The sequence below is a fragment of the Acinonyx jubatus genome, chromosome C1, assembly GCF_027475565.1.
Source record: "Acinonyx jubatus isolate Ajub_Pintada_27869175 chromosome C1, VMU_Ajub_asm_v1.0, whole genome shotgun sequence".
Taxonomy (NCBI): Eukaryota; Metazoa; Chordata; class Mammalia; order Carnivora; family Felidae; genus Acinonyx; species Acinonyx jubatus.
The window spans coordinates 137,315,845-137,331,043 of NC_069381.1; the positions used below are offsets into that span (position 1 = coordinate 137,315,845).

The following is a 15,199-nucleotide window of genomic DNA, read 5'->3' on the forward strand; positions in this document are numbered from 1 at the left end:
TCCTGTGAATTATCCTTGGTTATAAAAAGGTCTCCAGTTAAATCTAAAGTGCAGCAGTTTGAGAACTACTTCCCTGAAGATTGGGCAGTAGGTCAGAACTATAATATGTAACTGGGAATAGAGAAAAAAGAGTTGGTCCAGAGCAGAGACCATTGTGAGGAACGGTAAAGGAAGTGAATGGATTTGAAAACAGGGATAGGGCCATCTTAAAAGCACAGAAAAGATACCAGTATGAATTCATTGTTTTTAATAAATCTGTGAATGTATGTGTACATACATATATTACAGGTGTATTTTCTAGCTCTCTTCGCTGAGTCTAGAAGCAATGATACTCAGTAGCAGTGAGCATGCCTAGCATGTAGATCTTGATTTTTAAATGCCATTTTCCATCAAAAGGAACCAGAAATCCTTAGAAAAATAGTGTTTCCAGGTCTAGGGCTGGGAAATATAAAGATACGCTTGAAGCATTCTGTTATGCCAGAAAGTAAGACTGTTGATTAAAGATAAAAGCATGTTGGACCCATGTCAGAAGGCCTCAAGAGCCAGCTTGAAGGGGGACTCTACTAACCAGATGTGGGAAAGTTTTAAATGTCAAAATAAATAATGAATAACCCATAGTAACCCATGAGTCCATACTAATATAAATGGATGGATAGATGGATGGAGGGTGGGAGGGAGAGACGGATGGATGAATGGATGGTTGGTTGGTAGATTGACTGATAAAAGAGAAGGGAACACTTTTCCTTACAGTAGAACTTTACAATTTCCAAGTTTCAGTAGAATGATGAAGTTTGAAAATCACCAAATTTGGTGAGAAACAAGGTACATAATCCTACAGTGTCCTTTTTAATTAAAAATAGTAACTTGACTAAAGGAACCTGACAGCATCTTAATCAAGGGATAAAAATTACCATCAACAGTAATGGGACAAATAGTTATCATTTAACTCCTGATATAAGAGACGGATACAATGATCACTTCTGTGATAATCCTATGAAGAATACATAACCTGAATTTAATTGTGGGAAAACATTGAAGAAACCCATAGTGAGGAACATCCTACAAAATAAGTGGCCTCTATTTAAAAATGTCAAGACTATGATCACTATAGAAAGTCAAAGGAACTATTCCAAATTATAGGACATTAAAGAGACATGACAGCTAAGTGCAATTGTAATCCTGAATCAGACCCTAGACCAGGAAAAAATTTACTGTTATGAGTGAATTTAGTAATAAAAATAATTGTCCTGCTAATGTCCTTTATAGCATCAATTATGTAAACATATAAAAATACATATTTAACAATTATATTTATTGCTATAAAGGACATTAGGACAACCAGTGAAACATGAATAAAGTGTTTAAATTAGATAATACGATAACATCAGTGTTAATTTCTTGATTTCGATAATGGTTACTGGTTATATAAGAGAGTATCATTGTTTCTAGAAAGTACATATTAAAGTGCTTAGAGATGAAGGGACAGTACACATCCCAACCATTCTCAAAAAATGTTTTTTAAATAGGGGTACCTGGGTGGCTCAGTCATTTAAGCGTCCGACTCTTGATTTTGGCTCAGGTCATGAGCTCACAGTTGGTGAGTTTGAGCCCCGCATTCATTCTCTCTCTCTCTCTCTCTCTCTCTCTCTCTCTCTCTCCCTCCCTCCCTCCCTCCCTCCCTCCCTCTCTCTCTCTCCTCTCTCTCTCTCTCTCTCTCTCTCTCTCTCCCTCTCCCTTTCTCTCTCCCCCTCCCTCTCTCTGTCTCTGTCTCTGTCTCTCTCTCTCTCAAAATAAACTCTAAAAAAATATGCTAATTTTGCATATTTGTGTATGTGTTTATTATACATTCATGTGTATGTGCCTTAGTCCGTTTAGGCTAACAAAAAACACCATAGACTGAGTGCTTTAAACAACAAATATTTATTTGTCACAGTTCTAGAGGCTTGAAGGTCCTAGATACAGGTACTAGCAGATTCAGTGTCTTGTGAGGGCCTACTTGCTGATTCAGAAGTGATCATCTTACTGTGTCCTCACATGGTGGAAGGAGCAAGAGAAAGAGCTCTTTGAGGTCTCTTTTATAAGAGCACAAATTCATTTGTGAGGACTCCTCCCTCATAACCTAATCACCTCCCAAAGGCCCTACCTCTAAATACCATCACATTGGGGCCTTGGAGTTTCAAAATGAATTTTCAGAGGACACAAACATTTTAGTTCCTCACAACATAGACTAAATAAATACATACAGAGACAGAGATAAAACAAATGTAAAATAATAAATAACATTTGAGCAATCTGGATGAAAATACAGAAGAATTGTTCATACTATTTTTTTAACTTTATGTAAATATGAAATTATTTCAAAATAAAAAGTAAAAAAACAGAGAGGACTAGAGAAAGGAAAAATTAGTAAGGGTAGTTAATTTGGGCCTAAAGAGAGCAGAAAATGAATGGTTAAGACAGGGCAGAAGCATATAGTCCACAAAAAACACTTAGTGAAGAGGGGGGTGATCTTAAAAGGTTCTGGTGCACTTTTGAATATTGTTCAGCTGGCATGTAGCCTTATATTGTTACTCGTCTTTTGAATCTGTATGTCTTATTCTTACTAGACTGTAAGCCTTTTGAGGATAGGGGACATGTGCAGTACTCTGTACAGGGGGACACTTTAATATTTGCGTAATGTTAATTTTTTTTTCAATTGGGAGGTATTTCTGCCTGCTTGACAAGTTTTCTTGCTTAAAACCATGCTGTAGATTTTGCCTTTTGTCACATAGTACTGAAGGGGTAAAAAAAATTAATTTCCTTTTGATGAAATAAAAGAATGACTAATATAACATTTAAAATACTTGGTACGCAGTACCTTAATGAGATTTAGTTTAGGTTATGTTTTATAGGTGATGATTAAGTTTCAAATACAAGAAACTATACATTAAAGAAAAAAGTAAAACTTTGAATCTTTAAGTTTTATTTTCTGTTTTATAATCCTCCAATATGAAACCTGGCTTCAGGTTCTTTCTAATGTCATTGTATCATTAACTCAAGGATGGGAAGATTGCTTAAGTGCAGTGTCTGGATACATAGAATGAGAGGTGGTAATGGTCTGTTTTTAAACAAATAGTTCCATGCCTACTATAAATATTCTATGGTTATTTGATTAAACACAATATTTTATATTAACAGTAACTTTTATGCAAATAGTTGCTAATTACAACTGAGCCTTCTTTCATTATTAAGCAGGACTTTGATTTGGAGTTGTTCAAATTAAATCTCAGGCTTCACAGTGGGACCTTCTTAACAACACTCTGAAATTTAGAGTTTTCACTTGTTTTCTGCCCTGCAGTGAGGTGTTATTACTTTGAAACATGACAGTCCAGTTCTTTGAGATACTTTATATCCTACTTTCAGTTTTATATCTGAGTTTCTGATAGGAAGTTTTGCTTGTCATTGTCATTGTGAGTGTTTACATTGTGGTATATTGAACCTTCCAACCAGCAGTTACAGAGGTGAATGATAGAGACCCATTTTGGCTTTTTTTTTTTTTTTTTTTTTTTTTTGGTAGGTAACCTTGATTTAACAGAACTGTTTCTATCACTGGAAAATGCCTTGCATCAATTTCAGTGGACTGCATTTTCTGATTGATACACTAGGTTTTGTTTCAGGCAGTCTTCTAAAAATGTGTGTACGTTGGAATTATCCCTTCTATCATTCCATCTTTTCAACAGTGGGCAGCATTTTTTTTTTTAATATTTGAGAGATACTTGCTTGTACTTCTGTTTTCAGAGTTAAATAGGTTCTCTTATGTAGTTGCTGTTTAAGATGATTTTTAACATTTTTATATTTAATACTTTTTTAACATTTTGCTTTATGAAACAGTTTTGGATCTCATAAGATTTTGTTGAATGAAAATGGAATGATGATTGGATTGTTTATTCTTCTAAAATTGTTTTCAACAGAATCGTAAGAATGATGAAGCCTCTTATGAAAAGATGTTGAAACTGAGACGAGAGTTTAGTAGAGCCATAACAATTTTGGAAATGATTAAGAGAAGAGAGAAAACAAAACGAGAATTATTGCACTTAACCTTAGAAGTTGTGGAAAAAAGGTAACCTTGCTGCTGTTGTATACTAATGGTAGCTTTAGCTAAATGATGGTCAGAATATAACCAAATGATTTGTTTTATTTTTTGCCATGCTTTAAAACAGTTAAAATGGATTCTTAAATGAAATCTACATTTTTTGAAGAATCCAGGTATTGCTAGTTTTTTTTTAGTTAGATTATCAGTTTGGATTGCGAATTTGGGGTATATTTTTGTGTGTATTATGTGCAGATCCTCTAATATACTTAATTTTTTTTCAGAATCCTTTAGTTTTATTTAGAAAAGAATCTAGAGATCATTTTGTCCATCCTTTTTATTAAAGTTTCTATTAAAATTTGAGGGAAATGAATGTTTAAATGATTTTATTTTCTAACTAGGTAGAAAACATTTTTTGTTTCAACGCATTTTAAAAATGTGTCTCTAATGCAGTAGTCCTTTTCCTGCATAACTAAATAGACTAAACTACACCTGACAGAATTTTATGTGATTCCTGAGGTAAGCATTCTAAACATCATTTCCCACTGTTTGAAAATATTAAATATATGAGAAATTTGTCTTCTGTATACCTTAGAGGGTTTTTGGTTTTTGTCTTACTATATCCCGAATATGAACTTCTTTATTCCTGTAAATTTTCTTTCAAGAATAATCTTTTTTTAAAAGAATAATCTGACTAATTAATTAGTTGTGTTCTAGTGAATTGCGATATCATTGGGGTTTTTTTTTTTTTCCTAATTTATTTTTCAACTACAAAACATTTTCTTATATTTTGTGACCTTTTCAAGATATCATTTGGGAGACTATGGCGGTGAAATCCTTAATGAAGTGAAAATCAATAGATCAGAAAAAGAGTTATATGCCACTCCAGCAACTCTTCATAATGGAAATCATCACAAAGTCCAAGAATGTAAAACTAAGGTGAATATCCTCTGGGGAGAAGCACATATGATAATATTGTTTAGACAATTAGGGGTTTCATCAGCTGTCTTAGTATAGTTTGGTTAAAGAAGAAAGTAATTAACATGCGTTAGTTTTTACTATTAGCCGAGCACTTTGCTAGGAATTTTTACATACATATTAACTCATTAATCATTATAGCAGCCCATTGACACAGATTTTATCTCTGAGTGACTTCTAGATTATATAGCTAATAAGTGGCTGATTCGAGATTTAGGTCTAGGTCTAACACCAAAAACCATGTGTTTTTCACTGTGCTATCTGCTTCTCTAGAGAATATGGGTAATTAAAGTTGAGTTGTTATCACTAGCCTTAGCAAATCCTGCGTTGTAGTGGCAGGCATCAAAATCTAAGATTAAAGCTTTCTTCATTGAGACTATTTATTATTGAAAGTTATTCTTAGTTTCATTATCACTTCCAGAATCAACTGCTATCTACTTTGAGTGATTTGAAGAAGTCCTGTAACTTCCAGATGCTATTTTCTTCGCTAATAAAGAGCCAGATTCAGTGATTATTTAAGTCTTTTAGACTTCAAGAAATTGTATTTATTCAGTATTCACTTGGTACATTAATTAAAGTATTCATTAATAAAACCTTTAAGGAGCTTAGATTTAACTAAGAAATAGGTATTGACTGAGCATTTAGACAGTGGAACTTTGTATATAGCAAGATTTAAAAAGCAACATAGGGTGTTTGTGGAAAATTCATCTTTTAAAAATGTACACAATTCTTTTCCTGGGTTCGTTGTTAAAGGTCAAAGAAGAATGTGGAGCAGGAAGACTCCTCCTTTAATCAGCTGATGTCAATTCAAACACAAAAGTTCTTTCTTATTAATCACAGGCATCTAGCCCACCTACTTGATTCTTTTTAAAACACACTTGCCTCTATAGCCCAAAATGTTATCAGTGCAATAAATGTTACTTTCTAAGTTATTTTTTAAAATCCATTTTATATAAACCAATGCTTTTTCCAAGTATATGATTGGTAGAGAAGATGAAAATCTCAACCTGAAATTACTGACAGAATCAGCCTTTCCTATATTTTAGGTTTTTATTTTAGATCATCTGTAGGAAAAACACTCAGAATGTTTACTAGTGTTAGAGATACGGTTGCTCATTCATTGTTGATCCACCCCATTACACATAGCTAACTTTATTTACCTTGTCACACATCCCACCTTAAAATATAGGTAGTTTCGAAGAGGGTGAGATTCTCTTTTTGGTGCCATAGATTTAACCATTGTAGGAAACCTAGCTATATCACTAAATAATTTGCCATTTAAGCAACATTTTCATTGTATGTACCATTTTTGACCCTGCAGTAGTTTTAACAAAAATGTGGACTACACGGGAAAATGTAGAACCTCTTAAATATTTTTTCACTTCAATATTGCTTGTACTTTGGTGCTCTATTAGAACAATCATTTCCAAACTTTTTAAGTAGTAGAACCCTATTTATTAAGAGGAATACCACTATGTATGTCAAAACAGATAGTAACAGAGCTTCTCTGCTGAGGGGTGGAAAGCAGGGGGCGCTGGAAACCCACCCCATATGTCAGTCTGGTTGCCAGATGACCTCTAAAGTGCTATCACAGAACTCTAGGGTACTTGAGAACAGTTTGATTACTGTTCAGTTGAGGCAGTAATTCTAAAAAAGCGAATTTTTTTCTAGTTAATAAACTCATTTTCCTCAAAAAGATTACCAGCCATAGACATTTTTAAAAATTGAAAGTAAGTGTAGAAATAAATTAATGAATTTATAATCTAATTCAAGTTATTTTTCAAATAAGTTTATTAATCATCATTAATTAATACAGTGGATTTAAATAAAATTAAAATTAAATGTAAGTGCTTTTATATGCTGGATTGCATAATAATAGAGTAATTTTTTTAAATCACTAACATCATAGTTAAAGTATAAATAACTATAAAAAGCAAATTTAGGTACCATTATTATTTTTAATCACAACTTGAAAAAAGTAAAACATTTTTCAATTTATGACCACAATTTTTGCATATTAAAAACAGTAAATAAAATCACCTCCTGGGTAAAAATGTATGTTTTTCAAAGAGCAGTATAGTTTTTCATGATTTCTAAAATGATTTTCATTTCTTCCTTTTGGGGGAAAAATCGTCATGTAAACAGCACCCTCATCATTTGTCTTTGAAAGAAGAGGCTTCTGATGTGGTTCGTCAAAAGAAGAAGTACCCAAAGAAGCCTAAAGCAGAGGCTTTGATAACATCTCAGCAACCCACTCCTGAGACATTGCCTGTGATCAATAAGAGTGACATTAAGCAATATGACTTTCACAGCTCAGATGAAGATGAATTTCCACAGGTGCTTGTTTTAAAACTATTTTAAAGACATTTCCTTCTAGTCTTTCATATTGCTATATTTTAAAACATAATTGACCTCTTAGTTTTGATTCTTACTTTCTTCACCTAATGTTGTATAGCATAAACATTTTCCACATTATTTATGTAGCCACTCATGTGGTATTTACTTTCCATTATATTCTCTCAGTTGGATAGAATTTATTCTCTGGAATATTTAGGTGGTTTTCAGTGTTCCTTTTTATAAAAATGAATGTTTCTATTTTTTCCGTCTGTATTTAAAGTAGATTATTAGAAATGAAATTGCTGGGACACCTGGTGGCTCAGTTGGTCGAGCGGCCAACTTCAGGTCATGATCTCAACGGTTCATGAGTTCGAGCCCCACATCAGGCTTTCTGCTGTCTCAGCAGAGCCTGCTTTGGTATTTCTGTTCCTCTCTCTCTCTCTCTCTCTCTCTCTCTCTCTCTCTCTGCCTCTCCCCCATTCACATTCACATGCATGCTGTCTCTCTCACTCTCCCTCCCTCTGGCTGTCAAAAATAAGTACACGTTAAAAAAAAAAATGGAATTACTGAGGGGCATCTAGGTGGCTTAGTTAAGAGTCCAACTCTTGGTTTCAGTTCAGGTCATGATCTAATAGTTGATGAGTTTGAGCCCTGCTTCAGGCTCCGCACTGACAATGTAGAGCCTACTTGAGATTCTCTCTCCCTCTCTCTCTATGCTTACTCTCTCACAAAATAAATAAATAAACTTAAAAAAAAAAGTAGAATTACTGAACCAAAGATTATCAATATTTTAAGATACTTAATACATAATTGTAAATATTCACCAACAATAACCAACAATAATTTTTTTAACAATTTTTTAGCATTTTGTTTTGCAATTTTTAATGTAAACTTTGGGCAATAACCATTTATATTTTTTTAATGTTTATTTATTTATCTAAAGAGAGAGGGAGAGAGAGAGTCTGAAGCAGGCTCCACACTCAGCATGCAGCCTGATGAAGGGCTCAAGATCACGACCTGAGCCGATATCAGGAGTTGGACATCTAACTGACTGAGCCACCCTGGCGCCCCTGGCAATAATCATTTAATTATAAAGATTCCAAAGAACTAATGCAAATTGTAAATCATGAAGATAATTCTTTGATTTATATTGCAACAGTTTATAGCAAGATGTTTGCAATTTTAAAAATCTTTTCTTAAGTTCTTACATTTATTTTGAGAGAGAGCATAGGAGGGGCAAAGAGAGAGAATCATAAGCAGGCTCTGCGCCATCAGCACAGAGCCCACCCAGTATGGGGCTCAAACTCATGAAACCACAAGACCGTGACCTGACCTGAAGTTGCTTAACCAATTCAGCCACCCAGGTGCCCCTGCAATTTTAAATTCTTAATTTCACTTTCACAAGTGCTGTTTTTAAAAGACCTTTATGTATCAAAGGATGAATTTTAAAAGATAAATACATATTTATAGTTTAGCACCTGGTCTGGCAACACCCTCTTTTTTCTTGTCTATATGGTATAGTCAATGTAAAGAGAATGCTATAACAAATACATTTTATTATATTTTAACATTTTTATTTCATTGCTTTAAGAGAAAAAAAAAATTCTAACCAACATTACAGACATTTGGAAACAAACTGTTTTATAAAACACTTTATAGTTGTAACTATTTAAAATGTAGAATCGTAAAATGTATTCCCTTTGACTAGACTATGTGTTTTTTTTACTCTTTTATCACTAATTTAGTTTTTCTATCCCAGATATTTTAGCATTCGTATGTATTGTAAAATGCACAAATACAGGTTTTAATTTAGTACGCGCTTGAAAAGCACTTAATGAAATAATTTATTACTTTTGTCAAAGGATCATCCAGTTAGACTCAGTGCATTAAAGAGCCATGGGATATTAATTAGGTGGCCATTTTGGAAGAATGAGGAAAATAATGTCCGAACACATAGTAGTTTTCTGATAGGAAGTGTAGGGAGGGCTTCTAGGCAGAGGAAACAGCATGTAAGTGAGAATTGCTTGCAGTTTGGCATTACTGGAGCATAAAATACAAAGGGGAAGAGAGGTTGAACAGAATGATGCTTGCAGTAGTAGCCAGGTGGCAGATGACTTCTATCTACCATTATACACACTAGAACATTATTAAAGAATCTTAAGTAAGAAGATGACATGGTTTCAGTATATATTAATAATAGCCTTATATTGGTGGTACTGAAGAGAGCCTTTAAAGTTTTGCTGTACACTCCCAGCTCTTAAGAATGACACCAGGGGATATTATGACCTATGGAAACTTTTCCTTTAGTGCTGGAATCAGTCCATCCTCCTGATAGTGGGACACACTTACGTATTAGTCATATATTCCTCTCGCATTAGGGGGCTTTTGTTTCTATTCTAAATTCTTGTGTTTATTCATATAGTCCCCAGCCTTCAAACCCACATCAAAATTTCAAATTATATTTTGAAACTTTTAAGTTCCTCTTGAGTCCTTTTACTGGGTCTTTGACAACTCTCATCAATTTTTATAATGGTATCCCCTGTCACTGAAGAATAAGTATTTACCTATACAGTTGGATATTACTCAGTGAGGCAGCTATTTAGGCTGGAACTCTTACAAAATCAGGATTTTATTGCTAAAAAGATCTGTAAAATAATGATGTGCTGCTTCTTTGTCCAGTAAACAAGGAAAAAGATAATAGGGAGACTTAAGAGAACAGACGTTTTAACCAGACTTCTCCAACTGATTTGCAACAGAGCAGAATTAAAGCCCTGTCTTTTCTTAATCACATTTCTGATTCTTCTAATGTCAGCTCTCTCTTCCTGTGTCTCAGACTAAATCCTCGAATCCACTCCTGAAGAATGGTGGTCGGGAGGAAGGGGTGGTATATTTTATGCAAAGAATTTCTGAGATTTTGTGACACTTCCCCTGTGTGTATTTTAGAAGAGGTAGAGGATTTGCAAAGGAACCAAAGTATAAAATTCACATTGGGGATTTCCTTTCAAATTTCAGGTTTGGGGCTTGGTTCCACGGGAAGAAGAATCAGCCCCAGCTTACTGTTTCTGTGTCTCCCCCATAGGGTTGGTGGAGGTATATTGGAACCTCACCAAATGCCTTTCTCCCCTGGATGACCCTGCTCAGTGGTAATTACCACAGTTTGGAAATAATGTGGAGAACACATTTTTCCTCTCAAAATAGGAAGAGAGGGATTTGTGAGGTTCAAAATTTGCAAGTAAATTTGGTTGAGCCAGCGTTGTCAGAAAAAGAGATGTACTCCAAAGTGAAATTGCGAGACTACTGAAACTTAAGTACCAAAACTTTTTTTTTTTTAATTTTAAACATTATGGGTAGAAATTTATCTAAACCATATTATTTCTCTGCTGTATTAGAGTAATTTGTATATAATTTACTCCGTTTTTGATGACACTTACAAAGTTTGCTCCAAAGTATCAGTGTTGCCCAGGGGTCCACTCAAGTTTTATAGGGATAGTTCACCTAAGATCACATGGTTCTCAGGCAGAGTGCATTTTAATTATGTGACGACTTTTTGAAAGTCTTTATTTTTTTCTTTTGCTGTCAGGCTATGGGCTTATCATTTCTCTTTGCAACCAGTCTGCTTACCTTTAGCAAGCCTTCTGTCCTTTTCTAATTTTTCTACTTATCATCTGCCAAGTTTAAAACGTGATTTCACTAAACTGTACACCTGAAATATTGCATTATATGTTAACTGGAATTTAAATAAATAAAAACTAAAAAAGTGTTTTTAAAAAAGTGAGTAGGGACTCCCTTTGAGAAAAACGTATGACCTTTTATGGCCTTGGAGGGGGCACTATTCATAAACCTTTTTTACTTCCTAGTTTTTGACTTTTATTACAGGGAAAGAAAGTTATTGGAGAAAAATACATCTGCCTATATAGGTGAACCATAACTGTCAAAATAAAAATATTTATGGCCGCATCCATTATTTAGCAAATATAAGTGGGATATATAAAAACTGTACTAATTCTTTTTAAGTACTTAATGTGTTCAGAAGCAATTACACAATACTATGTTAACGTACCTGCAAGAACTAATCCTTTCAAAATAATCATTTTTAACCATAGAAAATCATTGCTAGCCTTTAGCTGTTTGGGGGGAATTTACTGCCTACTATATGTAACGTAGGCATACTGTTTGTGATCAGATTCTGATTTTAGATTATTACAAAGATTGATCTGTTGACTTCTGATAACTCCTAAATGGAATGTCTCATGCCTGTTTTTTTTTTAGGTACCATCCCCAGTATCAGAACCTGAAGAAGAAAATGATCCTGATGGTCCCTGTGCTTTCAGGAGGCGAGCAGGATGCCAGTATTACGCTGTAAGAATTTTATTTTTTTTGTAGTGTTTTTGTGAACCAGATGTTCATAGGTAACTCTTGTCAGGGTAACTTAGTCTTGATCTAAAAATGGGAAGTCCATCAGCATTTTTTATTTAATATTGCCTATACACATACCAGTAAAAGATGCTAAAAGGTACTTAGTCCTTTCAGAGGATATCCAAAAATCTCATAATCCTTTACTTGGAAATTGATAATTTAGAATTCTAAATTTTAAAAATTTAGTTTTACTTTGGGCTTTAACTGTAGTTTAGCAGTTATGAAAATTTACTGTCACTGCTAGAGTTAGGTAAGCCCAGAATCTCTAATTGAAGTTTTGATAGTTGCTGTTAATTAAAATTTATTTTAAGCAAGCGCATCCTGTATGTACATACCAAGTAAGTATCAAACATAAAAGAATCATCTTTAAACTCTCCTCATGGCAATATTTTATCTGATAATTATATTCATAACTTTTTGACACACTTAGAAATTGCTTTGTGTTATTAAGTTTTGGTGCAACATTCTATCAGGAGGGACCCTGATTCCCAGATGCTCAGATTTTCAGATAAAGTGTAACTATAGAGTAAATGAGGTATGGCTTGTGGAGACCATTTGCCTTGTTGCATTATGGTAAACATCTACACTTCCAACTTATTTAGGATGTGTGTGTGTGTGAGAGTAGTGTAGAAGAGGTAGAAAGTTTTTTACAAGTTACGCTAATGAGAGAAAGAAAAAAATATTATGAAAGGATAGAGAAGTGTTAAGACCCAGAAAAATAGAAAAATAAAGGGAATAGGAAGGCAGAGAAATGAACCGTATGTTCTTAAAAGTAAGAAGTGTCAGCCTGACCCATAGATGCTTGAAGTACAATTTTTGGTCCAAAAAAAAAATTTCTTTCTGGTATTTCTCAATAGGAAGCTTGTAAATTACTAACTTTCCTATCTCTACTTTTTCTGCCATAGATGTTAAAAGCCATATTATTCTTTAAAGATATATTTCTTTTAAAATATACCCTAAAATATTAAATACACTTTGAGTTACTTTGGTGAGTGAACTTTTGATTCAGTTTTGTAAAATTTTATCTGGTTTTTTACAGATAAAACAATTTTACAGTTTTGTATCTAAATTTTAATTGTTCTGTTAATGCTGAATTTTATTTTTATCATGATTTAACCTTTTTTCTTTTCAGATTTATTCCGTGGGTTTTGATTTTCTTTTTTTTCTTTCTTTGCAGCCTCGTTTGGACCAAGCTAACCACTCCTTTGAAAATTCAGAATTGGCAGATTTGGATAAGTTGAGATACAGGCATTGCCTTACAACACTCACAGTCCCAAGAAGATGTATAGGATTTGCAAGGAGGCGAATTGGCAGAGGTGGAAGGTATACTATTTGTCTTGACCTGATTTTTGTTTTACAAGGTAGAAGGGAACTAATTCTTCCAGATAATATTTGGTTTTATATTGCTTTTCAGGGTCATAATGGACCGAATATCCACAGAACATGACCCAGTCCTGAAACAGATAGACCCTGAAATGCTGAATGGTTTTTCAAGCTCTTCCCAAACTATAGACTTCTCTTCTAATTTCACTCGGACCAATGCTTCCAATAAACATTGTGAAAACAGACTGTCCCTTTCTGAAATATTAAGCAATATCAGATCATGTCGACTACAGTGTTTCCAGCCAAGGCTACTAAATTTACAGGACAGTGATAGTGAAGAATGTACCTCAAGAAAATCAGGGCAGACTGTGAACAATAAAAGAGTTTCTGCAGCATCTGTAGCTTTATTGAACACCAGCAAGAATGGCATATCAGGTAAGCTGTCACTTTGTTAAAAATATATCCTGCTCTTTTTTCCGACTTAATTTTCATTATCCACTAAATAAGGGCTCAGGACACTGGGTGTTGTATGGAAACCAATTTGACAATAAACTTCATATATTGAAATAAATAAATAAATAAATAAGGGCTCAGGGTAAATTTTGAAGGTTTATTTTCATAATCCCATCATAGAAAAGAATTTTATCTTAACCTATTATATTTTTGTTTTCCAGCCTAAGAAACTAAACCCTAGTATTGTGGTTCACATTTTAACCAATGTCATGATACCTATTAAACCAGACTTATATTTTGAGTGTGTGGGCCTGGTATGGTGAATGTGTAGGCAGAATGCATAGGGAGTTCCCTATGGATAAAGTGGTTATAAGCTGCTACCAGAGTATCATAACCATAGTGTGCATTTGTTAAAGAAAAGTTTCATTTTTGTGTATATTAACTTTGCTCAAATGTAGGCATTGCTCCTCCAGAGTACCATTGAAAGCTTTCTTTCTGAAAAATGATTTTTTAAGAGTCTCCCTATGAATAGTTGTAATTTTGTCTGATAGCTAACCTCTGATTGAGACTAGAAAGCATTTTTCATTTTAAGAAACACTGTGCTCAATTTAATATTTTTATGACATGTACATTGTAAATAATGTATAGTATCTAGAAAATCTAAAATGTAATTTTGATTTGTTTTTATCTGTGGATAGTCTTCTCTTTATCACATATATAAGTAGGTATAATTTTGAATATCCTTATGATATATACAAACACTGCATGGTATCCAGAGTCAAAACTAAATGTGACTTGACTCACACTGTTGATATCCTTTCTTCTTGTAAAACGTGAATGTTTCTAAATTCTTTCCTGGATGTACATTTTACTAAGTGAAATTATGTTGAACCTCCTTAAAGTGATTTTAAAGCATTTTATTTGGTCTCAGTAGTGTTCAGTCATTTTTAGTTACTGGACTGCTTATTTTCAGACTTGACCTAGACATATATCTGTTCAAAGATTATAATGGAAAATTGGATTTGTTTGAATGATTGGAAGTTGACATGTCATTTCTCCAAACTAGTTGGTTAATTTTCTCTTAAACAAACTTAGGTAAGGAAAACGGCATCCTGTTATATAAGGTTCACGAGTTTGCGAAGTTTAATAAGCTTTCAAAGCCGAAATAAATACCTAATATGATTTGTGGTGGCAGGCTTCTTAGAAATCTAAAGGTAGTAGGAAGTTCATGAATATTAGGTCAGATTTTATTTCTGCCGACTCCAAGACCATGTTCAAATTATTTAACTGAACTAGAACTCCTGTATCAAAAATTACTCAAAATAATTTTTGCCAAAAGAGGAGTTTAAAAACATCTTGGAGCTCCTATGTGGTTCATTCACTTAAGTATCCAACTCTTGATTTCAGCTCAGGTCATGAATTCGTGGTTCATGAAATCGAGCCCTGCGTTGGGCTGTATGCTGACAACATAGAGCCTGCTTGGGATTCTCTCTTTCCCTCACTCTCTGCCCCTCCCCCATTCATGTGCTCACTCACTCTCTCTCAAAATAAACATTTAAAAAATAAAACATCTAAAAATAGGCATCTATAATTAGATTTGACAGTGGATTGAGTTTCTTCTCT

The 15,199-nt window shown here is 33.8% G+C and overlaps 1 protein-coding gene across 3 annotated transcripts in view; it reads left to right on the forward strand.

The window, feature by feature from the left end:
* Nucleotides 1-15,199, forward strand: part of EPC2 (enhancer of polycomb homolog 2) — a 118,918-nt gene that overhangs the window by 88,105 nt on the left and 15,614 nt on the right. For 2 of the 3 annotated variants that reach the window (XM_015068378.3, XM_015068377.3), the window contains exons 5-10: nucleotides 3,951-4,099; nucleotides 4,876-5,008; nucleotides 7,193-7,384; nucleotides 11,654-11,743; nucleotides 12,978-13,123; nucleotides 13,215-13,558. In XM_015068378.3, the coding sequence (XP_014923864.1) occupies nucleotides 3,951-4,099; nucleotides 4,876-5,008; nucleotides 7,193-7,384; nucleotides 11,654-11,743; nucleotides 12,978-13,123; nucleotides 13,215-13,558 (1,054 nt within the window). The remainder of the gene's footprint in view (nucleotides 1-3,950; nucleotides 4,100-4,875; nucleotides 5,009-7,192; nucleotides 7,385-11,653; nucleotides 11,744-12,977; nucleotides 13,124-13,214; nucleotides 13,559-15,199) is intronic. The other variant, XM_015068379.3, reaches the window with a different exon arrangement.